The sequence below is a fragment of the Diaphorina citri genome, unplaced genomic scaffold (genome assembly GCF_000475195.1).
Source record: "Diaphorina citri unplaced genomic scaffold, Diaci psyllid genome assembly version 1.1 scaffold237, whole genome shotgun sequence".
NCBI classification, from domain to species: domain Eukaryota; kingdom Metazoa; phylum Arthropoda; class Insecta; order Hemiptera; family Psyllidae; genus Diaphorina; species Diaphorina citri.
In genome coordinates this window covers 246,907-263,069 of record NW_007377674.1, presented here as the reverse complement: position 1 = coordinate 263,069, position 16,163 = coordinate 246,907, and the positions used below count along the sequence as shown (strand labels likewise).

General features: G+C 37.9%; 1 protein-coding gene across 6 annotated transcripts in view; it reads right to left on the bottom strand.

Moving 5' to 3' along the window:
- Nucleotides 1–10,586: 10,586 nt before the first annotated feature.
- LOC113466271 overlaps nt 10,587–16,163 on the bottom strand; it is a 20,483-nt gene continuing 14,906 nt past the window's right edge. For 3 of the 6 annotated variants that reach the window (XM_026821521.1, XM_026821522.1, XM_026821520.1), the window contains exon 2: nt 12,397–12,654. In XM_026821521.1, the coding sequence (XP_026677322.1) occupies nt 12,466–12,654 (189 nt within the window). In that variant the 3' untranslated portion in view covers nt 12,397–12,465. Of the gene's footprint in view, nt 10,733–12,396; nt 12,655–16,163 lie in introns of those variants that run through there. The other 3 variants (XR_003390717.1, XM_026821524.1, XR_003390716.1) reach the window with 2 other exon arrangements.

The window sequence follows — 16,163 nt, the reverse complement described above, 5'->3', positions numbered from 1 at the left end:
GATAGATGGTTCCATGATTACTACGTTCAATAGATGATGATTTGATAAAATGATTAGCCCATCAACAATTCAACGTATGTATGCCCAAGTGACGAAATATTGACAGCGAATTTACCAATCTAGCGAATGGGGATACCATTGGCATATTGGAAATAGATATTGGCATATTGATTAATATTGATAATCCCCAGGGGCCATAGGGCATCGAATTCGGTGTCTGTACCAGAGTAACTATTACCTATAGTCCTATACTGTGTACAATCTGTACATATTTCATATGAGAGGAAATTTTATGTGAGATTAGATTTTTTGCCTTGACTGGAATTAGCAAACATTTTTTTTTCTCTTTCGTCTGTGTGCAATTTTTTCACTTTTTTTTTTTTCTTTCATAAACCGGTTTTTATCAGAATCCATTGAATACATCTTATCAAACTATTGATTTGACAGTAGACCATTTTCCCTATTGGGTTAGGTCAGAGATTTTTTTATTTTAGAACCAATGTCAAAGATGTTCTTTTCATTTTCCTCCTTTTTTTCCGGTTAGGCGCTTTGAACTATGTGTTAAAAGTGTTAAAACATGTCGTTCGCGCCGAATTTTCCTCCTTGGTTAATTCATGAGCTTTAACAAATTTTAATGGTTCTCAGTTCCGGCATGATTTCTCAACACATGAAGTGTATTTTTTTTTTCCGTTTCCGCGGGCCAAATGGGGCTCAAGAACGATCCGTTGGAAACCCCTGAATCTAGACACTATAACCGGCAAATCTACGATAAGAAGTCATAATCTAAGGCCAGCCACTCACTATCAGGTAGACCTGACAGGTACACGTTATCAGATTCGCCTGTCAGGTCAACCTGATACCTGATGAGCACACACACTATCAGGTAGGCCTAGCAGGTACGGCTGAAAAGGTCCGCCTGTCATGTCTACCTGATATCTGTTGAGCACGCACATCACACACAATCAGGTAGACCTGACAGGCGGGTCTGATCAGGTGTACCTGTCAGGTGTACTAGATAGTGAGTGGCTGGCCTAAAGATAAAGAATATGGCACACACGTCAAAGAAATAAAGCTCCATGATCCGTGCATTATGCCTGTCGAGACACAAAAGATATATGCAGAAATTAATCACTTTTTTAGCACAGAGGCATTAGGTAGGTATTCTATTATGCTTAAAATTCCATTACACCATGTAGGTATTGTAGGTCCTGGTTTAAGTCTTCAAGGAGATTTCTCTTGGTTTCCAGAATACTGGGTGTTGTTGGTTCTTTGGAATTAATTTTTTATCAAACCATAATAACTACACATTTATTGAAAAATTAAAATAGAAATTATGCATTTATATATCCAGTGGTTAAAGGGGTGTTTTACCAGAGGTTAAAGGTAGAGTTTGTTCTGAGTTATCAAGAGAAGAACCTTCAAGAAGTAGCAATAGCAATATAAGTCGATAATAGTAGTCCTTTTTATACTGCTCGAATAGGGCCAGAGTCCCTTTACGCCAGCAGAAGTCAACTACTATTAGAATAGAATATACCTTGTTTATACTGCCAGAATGAGACTGAAAAGTCCCTTTACTCCCGCAGTCTAAACAAGGTCTCATTTTGTGGTCAAATTCTCAAACAATGTTGAGGAACCCTCGCCGAAGTATCAATCAAGTGCATCTGAAATTCTGAAAACAAATTTCATCAGAATTTTTTCGAACCCAGGACCTTCTGCAATTATTAGAATAGAATATACCTTGTTTATACTGCCAGAATGAGACTGAAAAGTCCCTTTACTCCCGCAGTCTAAACAAGGTCTCATGTTGTGGTCAAATTCTCAAACAATGTTGAGGAACACTCGCCCGAGTATCTAACAAGTGCATCTGAAAACAAATTTCATCAGAATTTTTTCGAACCCAGGACCTTCTCCGAAAAACGACTACCGAAGTAACCGCGCTTCCTAATGAGATAAACACGAATTTAGTGACTTCGCATTCTCCGCAATATAACTTGCATAATAAATTTGTCTGGTGTCATTGAAATTTGCTGAGACGCATCTTCAAAACTCAAGGATTCTGTCCATAGGATTCATAAATAATAGAAAAAGTGTCTAGTCATCTTCACTGTTACTGAAATTCAGCACAAGATCTATTGAAATGTATATGCGTTCTTCTGTAAGTACTTATTACGCATACATAATATGTACCAGGATTATACGCAATTTGCGACTTATAGAACTCGCAGGAAAAATCATAGGTAATATGATTTTCGTAGTGCTGAAACAAGCTGTATCAAAAAGTTCATAAACATAATTATTATGGGTCAAAAGGAAACTACAGAAACGAGGGAATTGAGGGATGATGAAATTCAATTTGCTTGAAAAACATTTCAGGTCGATTGCTGATTGCTCCAGTAAATATCGGTGAAAAGAGGCATGTAATTTGATTCTAGCTATCAGGTACAATTTCTAGCTATTTATGTGCAATTTATATCGAGTTGACGAAGATATATGTGCAGTATAAATGTTTTTTAAATCGCGCAAGAGCAATTGAAATCTGAATTCTGGGTACACCATAAATCTTTTTTTAGCAAGAGCAATTTGAAATCTGAATTCTGAGTACACAGATCTGATTTGAACCAATGATTATTGACTTAGACTGCGTTAGACTTACAATCGTGAAAGTCAATTCAGGAGCGAAATCTAGAGGATAATACCCTCTCTAACGGCCTGCTGGTGAGGTACAAGCTGATAATTACGTCTATAATTATGTTTATAGTTTATAGCTCCTGGAAAAATTGTAAAATATGAAGATAATTAGACGATTAGTTTCAATTGCAACAAAAGTTTCTTTATATATGAGTACATCTACATGCGAGAGAAAACTTTATGGTGTATTGAACCTTTTGTACTACTTTTTCAGTACTTAATTTATACTTGAGAGTCCCTTGAGACCTTTGCCCCAACAGCTACTACTGTGGCCAAATTTTCAAATTATTTGGAGGTCAAAATTCAATCTACCTAAGCCAGGGTGGGTATAGGGCAACAGCCCCAAAAGATGGGTTAGGCTTATACGAATCTACAGTAAAGGAGAAAACGGCCTCCCTAAGTGCGGCCCTGGGGGGGGAACTGTAACTGCCAAGGTATTATCGTCCCAAGAACGACGTCAGGAAATTTTATGTGAGATTAGATTAGCAATTTCAAGATTTCTGATTCTGTATCCAAATTATTAGGTATAATAGATATCTATTGCAAATATCAGTGCTTCTCAATAGACACATCAATATTGATTAGATTAATTCATTAATAACATAATTCTGGAGGACTGTGGGAGATCTAACTATCAAATTTGAGAACGTACTCCTTGCCGACGGCATTTTTCAGAGTGATTTCACATCCAAAATATTATACACGTACAATTTCATCCTGAAGGCAAATTAGATTACACATTCAATATTATTGAAATACGGTGGACTACTTCCCTCTTTTCGGTAAGACCGCCGAAAGAGTGAGATGCTGTCGCAATATTTCTTTCAAGGACAGACACCTCATAAAATTTGAGCAAACCTATGATCTTCAGAAAGATTGCTCGTTGTACCGTTCTGGTACCTTTCAAAACACCCTAGAGCTAACGAGACGAAAATGAGTAGATGCCACAGATCATAACTTTATTTAATAACCTATACATACTATGTTACCTAATAATATCTATTTGGTGAATGCCTTAATCATTTGGTCCTTTCAATGATTTTCAAAATGATTTGATTTTGTGGACCTTTACATGTTAGGGTGTTTAAAATCTATGATGTCTCTGGTTTTTTTCAACATTTGTTCATTTGGGGGGAACATTTACCTTAATGTCCTTTACTGCTCACTCACTTTCAGTGGACTACTCAGTACTCAGTCAATGAGATCCTTAAACGGGTAACGCACTCTTCAACTGCTTGTAGGTATAGGGAGTTAGAATCTGATTCATTATGTGGACCTTTACATGTTAGGGTGTTTAAAATCTATGATGTCTCTGGTTTTTTTCAACATTTGTTCATTTGGGGGGAACATTTACCTTTATGTCCTTTACTGCTCACTCACTTTCAGTGGACTACTCAGTACTCAGTCAATGAGAACCTTAAACGGGTAACGTAATCTTCAACTGCTCGTAGGTATAGGGAGTTAGAATCTGATTCATTACTGAGTAGTCCATTTAAAAGAGTACTTCTTTTTCACAACTCACTCATCTCTACTACGGATGCAGGATGCTGTACAAACAGAGATGGCCACTGTCGCAATACCTGATGTGTTTGCGTACCGACGCGTACCAAGTGTACTAATTAAAGTAGGCAATTATTTGCGTGGCCTAGATGTATAGAGAATGACTAGATTATCATTATTATGATCAATATTACTATTATAAGATAGTAAATTATCATCATTATTATGATTATTTCATCTCAATTCATAATTTCATATGGAACTTTACAAAGTTTCTGAGTCCTCCATCAAGATTATTATTACAGTAGAACCTTGATTATATCAACAAATTGGGACCGAGGGTAGTTGATAAAATCGAGGTTCTCTATAAAAGTTGATATAATCGAAATTCCGTATCAAACAATGACAATAAGGCCGAATTTAGTGGTACAAAAGAACAAAATAGGGAAGAAATACCCTTTTATTTTTAAATTAAATAAAACAAACTAAGAAACAAACAAAAAACACATCTTCGATATTGTTTTCTTCGTCATTAGTCTCATTATTTGAACACTTTCGATGATCTCTTCCTCTGATACAGTAGGATTTCCTTGAAAGATAGGGAAAAACCCCGATTTTTAGAGTTGATATAATAGAGAGTTGATATAATCGAGGTTCTACTGTACTATTAATGAGATAGTAAATTATCATTATTACTATTACTAATATATCATTATGATAACTCTTATCGCTATTAGGTATGATGCTATGATGTTATTGATTATGAAGATCGCACAAGACACCAGACACCTGAGATGATATGATAAGGATTTCCACAGAACGCAGCTGAGATTGGTAATTCGTTGGATTACAGCAGCCAGGGCCGTTTAAAACCTGAGGAAGTACTTTGGTGAGTTTGCTGTCCCAGGGACTATTTAAGCCAGCCCCAAGCACGGATTAAGAATGGAGGGACACAAATACGTTTTACTAGAAAACTAGATATACAATGGGGGGGACATTCCAATGAACTCACTTTTTTTAACTTACAATTTAGTTTAGTATTCAGACCGTATGAGAGACATAGAAGTCGGAAGCTTTTTTCGCCACACACGTTCCGGTGTTCTGACAGACCTATGTGTCCGACAGTCGGAGAGTGAGTGTACAGCCTAATGGTAGCAACGAATGACTCGGTAGTTCAATGAGAAACTGACGATGTATATTTCATTTTCTTAATCAAAGTTATCAAAGCTTAGCGCTTTTGCAACAGTGAATGGGTATCTTTAGAGTGCAATTGAGACCGAATCAATTGGACATTGACCAACAGTGACCGGTGCTTATTATCATGGACGATGTATATTTCATTTTCTTAATCAAAGTTATCAAAGCTTAGCGCTTTTGCAACAGTGAATGGGTATCTTTAGAGTGCAATTGAGAGCGAATCAATTGGACATTGACCAACAGTGACGGGTGCTTATTATCATGCGGCGATACTTGTTATTACAGTTAATAATGGCCTGATGGGCTCTCTAGGGTTAAACCACTGGGCGAGGGTCATGAACGAAGCATTTTCTTCTGGCCACTTACCTTCCAGTGGTTAAAGGGGTGTTTTACCAGAGGTTAAAGGTAGAGTTTGTTCTGAGTTATCAAGAGAAGAACCTTCAAGAAGTAGCAATATAAGTCGATAATAGTAGTCCTTTTTTGTAGTCCTTTTTATACTGCTCGAATAGGGCCAGAGTCCCTTTACGCCAGCAGTAGTCAACTATGACACCTGAGATGATATGATAAGGATTTCCACAGAACGCAGCTGAGATTGGTAATTCGTTGGATTACAGCAGCCAGGGCCGTTTAAAAGCTGAGGAAGTACCTACTTTGCTGAGTTTGCTGTCCCAGGGACTATTTAAGCCAGCCCCAAGCACGGATTAAGAAGGAGGGACACAAATACATTTTACTAGAAAACTAGATATACAATGGGGGGGACATTCCAATGAACTCACTTTTTTTAACTTACAATTATTCAGACCGTATGAGAGACATAGAAGTCGGAAGCTTTTTTTGCCACACACGTACCGGTGGTCTGACAGACCTATGTGTCCGACAGTCAGAGAGTGAGTGTACAGTACAGCCTAATGGTAGCAACGAATGACTCGGTAGTTTTTCCTAATTCAACATACAAACATTCTACAGAGCAAATTACTTTTAGGTCTACAGATTGGACCAAATGTCACGATTCCTTATACATTAATATGTAATTGCGTATTTAGGTTCATATTCATATTATGGTATTATGGTTAAATCTAGTATCTGGGCATATCTAATAGTGTCAAACAATGACGTTTTGACGTTAGACACAGACATACTGACTCTGTGCGATAGGTAAATAGGTACACATGATCATAAGATCATAATATGAGATGGTCATGAAATAAATTCATATTAAATGTTGTGCTGTAGACCAGCGATTCTCAACCGCGGGTACGCAAGAGACTCCAGGGGTACACGAAAAAAAAAGAAAAGAAAAGAAGTGCAAAGGTGGACAAAAGAAAATTTTCCAAAAAAGTACTAAATTTTGAACTCAAGGTAGGTACCTACTGAGTGTGTTTAGAACTCAGTACTGGTACACATCAACCTAGGTATGGGTACCCGGTACTCATTATGATGGTGGCGGGGGTTCGTAAGATTAAACCCTGGTACCCAAGGGGTACGCGGACGAAAAAAAGGTTGAGAACCGCTGTTATAGACCAATATCCTAAAATGATCGGGACACTACTGGAATAAGTTGATAAGAATTGACTAGCAGCGTAGCATATTGGATACAGTTATGCTATTTGGATGTGGGCAGTTGCTAAATCGGACATTACGGTAATTCAAGTATGTACCTACGTCCAATTATTTTATATTCAGCATCCATTATCCATATCGGATCACAATAAATTAGGAGAAGCAAGTAATAAAAGGAACTTTAATTGTGTTAAGCATGAATGCTCTCGTCACAAATTTCGTTCCCCAATCAGCACACCGAGCTAAAATTTATGACTTGAAACGCCAACCTCCCCGTACTAAATCCAAAGCGTTAACCACTACACCAGCTTGACTTGGACTCGAACCACCAACTTCCAGGTCCGAAGTTCTCCGCGCTAACCACTACACCACTGAGGTTGGTTAAAAATAGTAACATGTTAAGCTTTGTCCAGACATAGTCGATGGCCGTTGCGATGTCTGGACACAGCTTCTCATTTGGGCAGTTGCTAGATAGGGATTTAGCATAGGGATTTTACAGTTGATCCCCGCCCGAATGTGGTCCACTTCTGTCTACGATTGAATCATGAATGAACCAAGGTGTAAACCCCCCTGGCCATTTACTACCAACGATAGTAATAAACATCTTGTCCACAAGATCAACCTAATCTTATCAACCTTGCCCAAGATGTTATTAGGGGTCCCCAGAGCTGGAGGCGATGTTTTGAAAACATTGAATCCTGGCGTGGTCCTAAGACTCCTATTTATTGGAAAATTAAAATAGAAAATTTTTATTATTATTATTTTGTCATTAAAAAAACTCAATGTCTTTTAATCCTCCTTTTTTTAGTATAACAAAAAAGGTCTTATTTTCCTTTTTGATTTTTTTATTTATTGATTTTCAAAACCACTTCTTCAACTTAAGTGTACATTCTATGTGATTATTAGATACATATGTATTCATGATTCCTAATTCAACATACAAACATTCTACAGAGAAAATTACTTTTAGGTCTACAGATTGGACCAAATGTCACGATTCCTTATACATTAACATTATAGGTACATTAATATGTAATTGCGTATTTAGGTTCATATTCATATTATGGCTATCATATCTACTAGTGTCAAACAATGACGTTAGACACAGACATACTGACTCTGTGCGATAGGTAAATGGGTACACATGTTCATAAGATCATAATATGAGATGGTCATGAAATAAATCCATATTAAATGTTGTGCTGTAGACCAGCGATTCTCAACCGCGGGTACGCAAGAGACATTTTCCGAAAAAAGTACTGAATTTTGAACTCAAGGACCTCAAGGTAGGTACTGAGTGTGTTTAGAACTCAGTAGTAATGGCACACATCAACTTAGGTATGGGTACTCGGTACCCATTATGATGGTGGCGGGGGTTCGTGAGATTAAACCCTGGTACCCAAGATCTAGATCATAGCATAGGGATTTTTACAGTTGATCCCCGACCGAATGTGGTCCACTTCTGTCTACGATTAAATCATGAATGAACCAAGGTGTAAACCCCGCTGGCCATTTACTACCAACGATAGTAATAAACATCTTGTCCACAAGATCAACCTTATCTTATCGACCTTGCCCAAGATGTTATTGGGGGTCCCTAGAGCTGGAGGCGATGTTTTGAAAACATTGAATCCTGGCGTGGTCCTGAGAGCTAGAGGCAAAATTTTGAAAACAGTCATTGAGGAATACATGGTCCTAAGACTTCTAAGAGCCAGAGGCAAAATTTTGAAAACAGTCATGCAGGTGTCTGAGGTGTCTCCTATTGCCAATCTTGTAATCAGAAGTCTCTCATGACTATTTTGTCTGGAGGCGTCTGTGGGGCCGCCCATAGTCAACACGAAACAAATTGAGCTGAACAGTGTTTATTATATCTTAGATTCTTAGAAGCATAGATTAAGTTTAGGATAAGAATCTCTTGTAAAAATATTGATAACAAATGCAAAAATACCTACAAATATTATTACATATTTATTTTAATCTCAAAGAGCTTACAGTTTCCTTCGCCAAATAGTGAGGGTTGAGAAGTTGAGATAGGAAGGTCATTTACATGACTATTTTGTCTGGAGGCGTCTGTGGGGCCGCCCATAGTCAACACGAAACAAATTGAGCTGAACAGTGTTTATTATATCTTAGAAGCATAGATTAAGTTTAGGATAAGAATCTCTTGTAGAAATATTGATAACAAATACAAAAATACCTACAAATATTACTACATATTTATTTTAATCTCAAAGCGCTTACAGTTTCCTTCGTCAAATAGTGAGGGTTGTGATAGGAAGGTCATCCCATTGTAAAATATTTGCACCAAATGTCAGCCTCAACAAAGGCCAGTCTGGTGCTGATTCAACCAAGTTTCTTTAATTAGACTGTGTCGTAGCATGCCGTAGTATGCCTCTCTTCAAATGGGCGAGAAGAAACACAATACTTCTTATTTAGGTGCTGGGTCAACATGAGAAAACCAAACCAATTATACTTCAAAACTTAGTGTAACTCATGTTCAAAAGTGTTACTAGTGTTAGTGTTAGCCTAGGTTCAAGTTCGTGACGAAACGCCAATCAGAGCGTCTCAAGGCTGAAATTTTCATTGTAACAAGTGAGTCACTGAACATTGTGCATCTACCTCAGTTGCCAAACTTTACAATCTCTTTTGGAAACCTAGATTGAAGCCATGGACCATGCGTGGTAGATCCAAATATCATAGACACAACCGGGTCATTACCATCCCAATGTGGAAACCTAGATTGAAGCCATGGACCATGCGTGGTAGATCCAAATATCATAGACACAACCGGGTCATTACCATCCCAATGATTGAACATTGAACTATCTCTCTGAATGAAATCTCATACATAAATCTTCCAATCTATCCGTTCCCATAATCTGACTAATCTCCGCCTAGTGTGACCAATCTATCGATGTTTGATGAAATCGAAATGACGACACTCGAATCCAATGCCAATCAATATATCTGTATCTAGTCATTTAAGGATTGAGGAAAGATAAAGAAGTAGCTTTAATAAACTTTAGGACATGGAATGACATCATTAACACAACAGTTGGGATGCGGATAAATCAACAACAGGTGCCGCACCCCAAGAAATGCTAGAGTCTGTTTGACCAAAAATCTAGCAACATTAACGCGCAAAATTTATTTGCTACAGCAGGACATGGAAGGAGCCGAGATATTGTTACATGGAAGGAGTTGTAGATTGACGAGGGGTAGTTCCAAATTATGTTTAGCACATTACTACATTAATTTAGGGGCCCCAGATGTTCCTGCGGGCCCCCGCGTCGCGGGGGTGGGATATACACCAGATTACGCCAGTGTCAAGGGCACTGAAACACAGTAAAACTAGGCGAGTTTTGACCACTACGCCAGCTGCCTCGGTGGTGTAGTGGTCAAGACGTTCGTCTGGTAAACACGAGGGCGTGGGTTCGATCCCAGCCGAGGAATGGAATTTTATCCTCATTTATTTGAAAATTTGACCACATATAATAATCGAGCTCAAAGGGTTAGGTGGTGGAGAACACCTCCGGTGTTAACCTCCCTCAGTGGTTACCTTCCATTCAAGAGTTTATTATTATTACCAGTGCCTTCTTTACCCCCATTGTGGGCAGTAGCCCTTCGGCACTGGTTTTCTTACCTTCATCAACGCAAACCGTTCTTCATCGGTCAGATCGAGCTTCCAATTGTTGGTCATTGCACCAGTGGCGGCCCTGACCTTCGCTCTGCGGGGGTTCCGATAGTCTTGAGTCAAGTACTGTCGATAGGCGCCCGGTGGCGTAGCCTGGAATTGAAAGAAAAAATATATGTTAAAAAGAGGCCCCAATACATTCTTTTTCCTCCTTCTTTTATTCTTCCATATACATTCCTTTTTTCCTCTTTCTTGAACAGAAAATGGGTCTGTGTCGTAGTATATATCCGTCCTGGTAGTGTAGAGTGTTCGTCAACAGATGGGCGAGAAGACAAATAATACTCCCCAGGTGTAATTAAATGGGGAATAATAGAACTTTTTTATTGCAACTAAAATATGAGTGTTCTTTTATGGCAATCCATGTACCTTTCTACCTAGTTCAGACCTTTCTGAGTTTAATTTAGGGACGAGATTTTAGTATTTCCTACCTACTTGCCTCATCATTTATGAAGAAATTAAAATAAGAATATAAGACTAGTTTTTTTTTTTTCCCCCAAATCTAAGGAGGGTTTCGAACCCGGATACTTTGCGTTTAGTGAACTGTAAATCATGCGGGATACGGTCATGCGCATGAGTAGTTCTTCCGAATTATACTAATGTTTATTTTAACTGATAACTACTTACTGTATAACGAAATATTTGCCAAATACGCTTTAATATGCGATTTGTCCTGAATTACTTAACAACAGTCTACACGTTCATACAGGCACTTCTCACGACTCTTTACCTTAAGCCACAGGTCGCTCAAATTTTGCAGACAGCTTTGATATTTCATGATGATCAAAAGTGTCCGCGGGCCGGACCTCGAGAAATGTACGGTTCGGCCGCTATTTAACGCCAAATCTTTGAAAAAGTTCAAAAAGATTTTCGATCGTTTACAGTTATTTTTTCGGAGTTTTGACCTCGGATTTGAATTTTCCCCAACTTTTTACATAGGAATCGATCATTTATTTATAATTTTTACTCATTTGCAACTGCTCCATTAGGAGAGGATGATGTCCAAGGCATATTATTAGTGTGGTCTGACGTCACACATCTTCATTAGAATGGAAAATAAAAATATTATTAGTGTGGTCTGACCTATCTCTCTGAATGAAATCTCATACATAAATCTTCCAATCTATCCGTTCCCATAATCTGACTAATCTCCGCCTAGTGTGACCAATCTGTCGATGTTTGATGAAATCGAATTGACGACACTCGAATCCAATGCCAATCAATATATCTGTATCTAGTGATTTAAGGATTGAGGAAAGAAGTAGCTTTAATAAACTTTAGGACATGGAATGACATCATTAACACAACAGTGGGAATCCGGATAAATCAACAACAGGTGCCGCACCCCAAGAAATGCTAGAGTCTGTTTGACCAAAAATCTAGCAACATTAACGCGCAGAATTTATTTGCTACAGCAGGACATGGAAGGAGCCGAGATATTGTTACATGGAAGGAGTTGCAGATAGACGGGGGGTAGTTCCAAATTATATTTAACATATTACTTTATTAATTCGGGGACCCCCAGATATTCCTGCGGGGGTGGGATATACACGCCAGTGTCAAGGGCACTGAAACACAGTAAAACTAGGCGAGTTTTGACCACTACGCCAGCTGCCTCGGTGGTGTAATGGTCAAGACGCTCGCCTGGTAAACACGAGGGCGTGGGTTCGATCCCAGCCGAGGAATGGAATTTTATCCTCATTTATTTGAAAATTTGACCACATAATAATCGAGCTCAAAGGGTTAGGTGGTGGAGAACGCCTCCGGTGCTAACCTCCCTCAGTGGTTACCTTCCATTCAAGAGTCTATTATTATTACCAGTGGCTTCTTTACCCCCATTGGGGGCAGTAGCCCTTCGGCACTGGTTTTCTTACCTTCATCAACGCAAACCGTTCTTCATCGGTTAGATCGAGCTTCCAATTGTTGGTCATTGCACCAGTGGCGGCCCTGGCCTTCGCTCTGCGGGGGTTCCGATAGTCCTGAGTCAAGTACTGTCGATAGGCGCCCGGTGGCGTAGCCTGGAATTGAAAGAAAAAAGATATGTTAAAAAGAGGCCCCAATTTAATTTTCACAGTTTTAATAAACGCGATATGTTAAAAAAGGCCCCAATTCAATTAAACTAGTGCTTCAATAAACTGAATACTGTAGAAGGATTTTCTAGATAAACGCGATATGTTAAAAAAGGCCCCAATTCAATTAAACTAGTGCTTCAATAAACTGAATACTGTAGAAGGATTTTCTAGAAAAAAAGGACCCCAACGGAGTCAATCCGAGTCAAAATCTGACGAGAAAATTTCTTTGATCAAAAGCCCTTTCGTACGCTTTTTGTTCCCGAAGGTACCTTTGACCATTGGCCTCTGAAGACTGAAGACATGTACTAAGCAGCTAAATCGCTAAGATCTTAAATTTACTTTCACAAAAGGCACATTCAATACCACAGTCATAAATACCATTCAAAATAGTTTCAACAGACTCCTGAGCCACTGATCACTTGCAGTTGCATTACTTGCAGTTTTATATGGACCATTAGAGCGATTTTGCGCCAAACTTCTTGCAATTTTATTGGACTATTTGAAGCATTGGATTTCAGACTTTTACTATTATTGAACAATTACCTAGGGGATTTACTATTTTGAGCTGATTGTGAAGAGCCACTGATCACTTGCAGTTGCATTACTTGCAGTTTTATATGGACCATTAGAGCGATTTTGCGCCAAACTTCTTGCAATTTTATTGAACTATTTGAAGCATTGGATTTCAGACTTTTACTATTATTGAACAATTACCTAGGGGATTTACTATTTTGAGCTAATTGTGATCTACATGTTCTCCCAGTAGGTATGTGTGCAATATGTTTATTATCTTTATAAAGGGTGGTATCATTGGAGTTCTATTTAACAGCTCATATCACCATGGACTGTATTAATTAAAGAAGGAAGCCTAAAAAAAAAAAAAAAAATGGGAGTCTTGAAAAAAATCGTGAATCCTGGTTGGGGTTTAATATCCTTACTCCGAACACAAAAAAACCCACTCTGAGGCTTGGGTGTAGGGGCTAACAGCCCCAAAAGTTGTGTTCAGCTTTACGAATCTGGGGGTCCAATAGATGCACTAAAGGTTTACAAGGGAATTACCTATTGTAGATGTAGACAGATTAGAAAAAAAAAAGAAATAAATACATTACTTTCCTTCTTATAGGATAGGGAAATTAAAAAAAAAAAAACAGGTTCTTTCCTGATTTCGCTTGAAAATGGCAAAGAACTTGGCTTAAACTCTTTCAAAAAATACTTTCAATTAAACAAATAAAATAAAAAGATCAATGTACAGTTGGCTACCAATCACTTCATAAGAAAAATCGCCATAAAGACATAAAAAACAAGTACTTAGGTATGTACCTTGAAGGGATGAAAAAAGTAAGTACACTTTTTTGAAGAAATATTTAAAACAGTACCTACACTCTTCGAACAAAGGTTTTAAAAAAGAACCACTTTTTGGACACTTGACTTGAAAATGGCAAAGAACTTGGCTTAAACTCTTTCAAAAAATACTTTCAATTAAACAAATAAAATAAAAAGATCAATGTACAGTTGGGCACCAATCACTTCATAAGAAAAATCGCCATAAAGACATAAAAAACAAGTACCTATGTAGGTATGTACCTTGAAGGGATGAAAAAAGTAAGTACACTTTTTTGAAGAAATATTTAAAACAGTACCTACACTCCTCGAACAAAGGTTTTAAAAAAGAACCACTTTTTGGACACTTGATTTTTTTTTTTTTTAGATCCAAATAAAAACCGCTCGACCTTTTAAAAATTTGTCGCCGATTTTCAGTCCAAGAAATTCGAGCCGCGATCGTCACAACATAACAGATCGGTTAGAACTGAAAACCCGCCAACCAGCAACCAGTACAGAAGTGATTCTGAGATATTCGACCTTTTAAAAATTTGTCGCCGATTTTCAGTCCAAGAAATTCGAGCCGCGATCGTCACAACATAACAGATCGGTTAGAACTGAAAAGTGAAAACCCGCCAACCAGTACAGAAGTGATTCTGAGATATCGAACCAGCGGATTGGAGGATAGTACTAACCAAACATTGAATCTAACTGGAAGAGGAACTTAGTGTATCTCAGAACCGAAGTAAGCAGAGAGATAGAAGTACCAAACAAATCTATGTATACCAACTATACTGTGTCCAACATAAGAAGATGTACTTCATAGGAACTCACTGACGGTATTTCAGAAACAAACCACCCTGTTTCATAGAAGTCTGCATAAGGCTATTAGTGTAATATGATCGTCTGTGTCTAGATATCTACAGGAGCTTTATGAATGACTAATTAGGTAATTACAATGACTTTGTTCATTAGAGAGATTAAGTTACTTAGTCAAAAGATTCGTTGTATACCAGATAAGACGTTTTTATCCTCAATTTCCTCATGCAATCCAATCATGATTTGTTAATATCTGCAAATTCTGCAAGTCTGCAACTCTTTTTCTTTTTTAAGCAGTTTGCTATAGAACTTTTGATCCCTATTCCTTTACTAGTAATTTTGGAATCTGCCGAGTACATACGGATAGAGATAAATGTTTTTCTGTGGTAAGCGTTCCCAGGTAGGTATATTTTTAATGTCTATTTTTTCCTTTTTTTTGACTAACCCACAGCCCGAAACGCCCTCTATCTGCTGGTAGATGAATTATAACGATATCAGCTGTCGTAGAGGAAAAAGAACAATTCCGTTGACCCTCATTTTTCCAGCTCTATGACTTTGAAACATCACCCAAGTAAGCGCAACTGCTGTTGGTTGATTTTTAAAAAAATCAGCCATCAGATTGCTTAAAAAGAGATTAGCCAGCCTAGTTAGCTTGGTTGGTAGAACGTCTGCCTTGTAAGCGCTAGACCGCGGGTTCCCACCCGGAGCGGATTTTGTCCTGAAATTATTTACCATCCCTTTGCTTGTGATTTTTTTTTTTTTTTTTTTTTTTTTTTTGTGAATCATTCAGGAACTAGGAAGGTCAGGACCATTGTGGTTTATGTCTGGTATTTTTATTTTATTTTTTTTTATTTTTTTTTTTGCCTTGACTGGAATTAGCAAACATTTTTTTTTTCTCTCTTTCGTCTGTGTGCAATTTTTTCACTTTTTTTTCTTTCATAAACCGGTTTTTATCAGAATCCATTGAATTTATTACATCTTATCAAACTATTGATTTGACAGTAGACCATTTTCCCTATTGGGTTAGGTCAGAGATTTTTTTAGAACCAATGTCAAAAATGTTCTTTTCATTTTCCTCCTTTTTTTCCGGTTAGGCGCTTTGAACTATGTGTTAAAAATGTTAAAACATGTCGTTCGCGACGAATTTTCCTCCTTGGTTAATTCATGAGCTTTAACAAATTTTAATGGTTCTCAGTTCCGGCATGATTTCTCAACACATGAAGTGTATTTTTTTCTTTTTTCCGTTTCCGCGGGCCAAATGGGGCTCAAGAACGATCCGTTGGAAACCCCTGAATCTAGATACTATAACCGGCAAT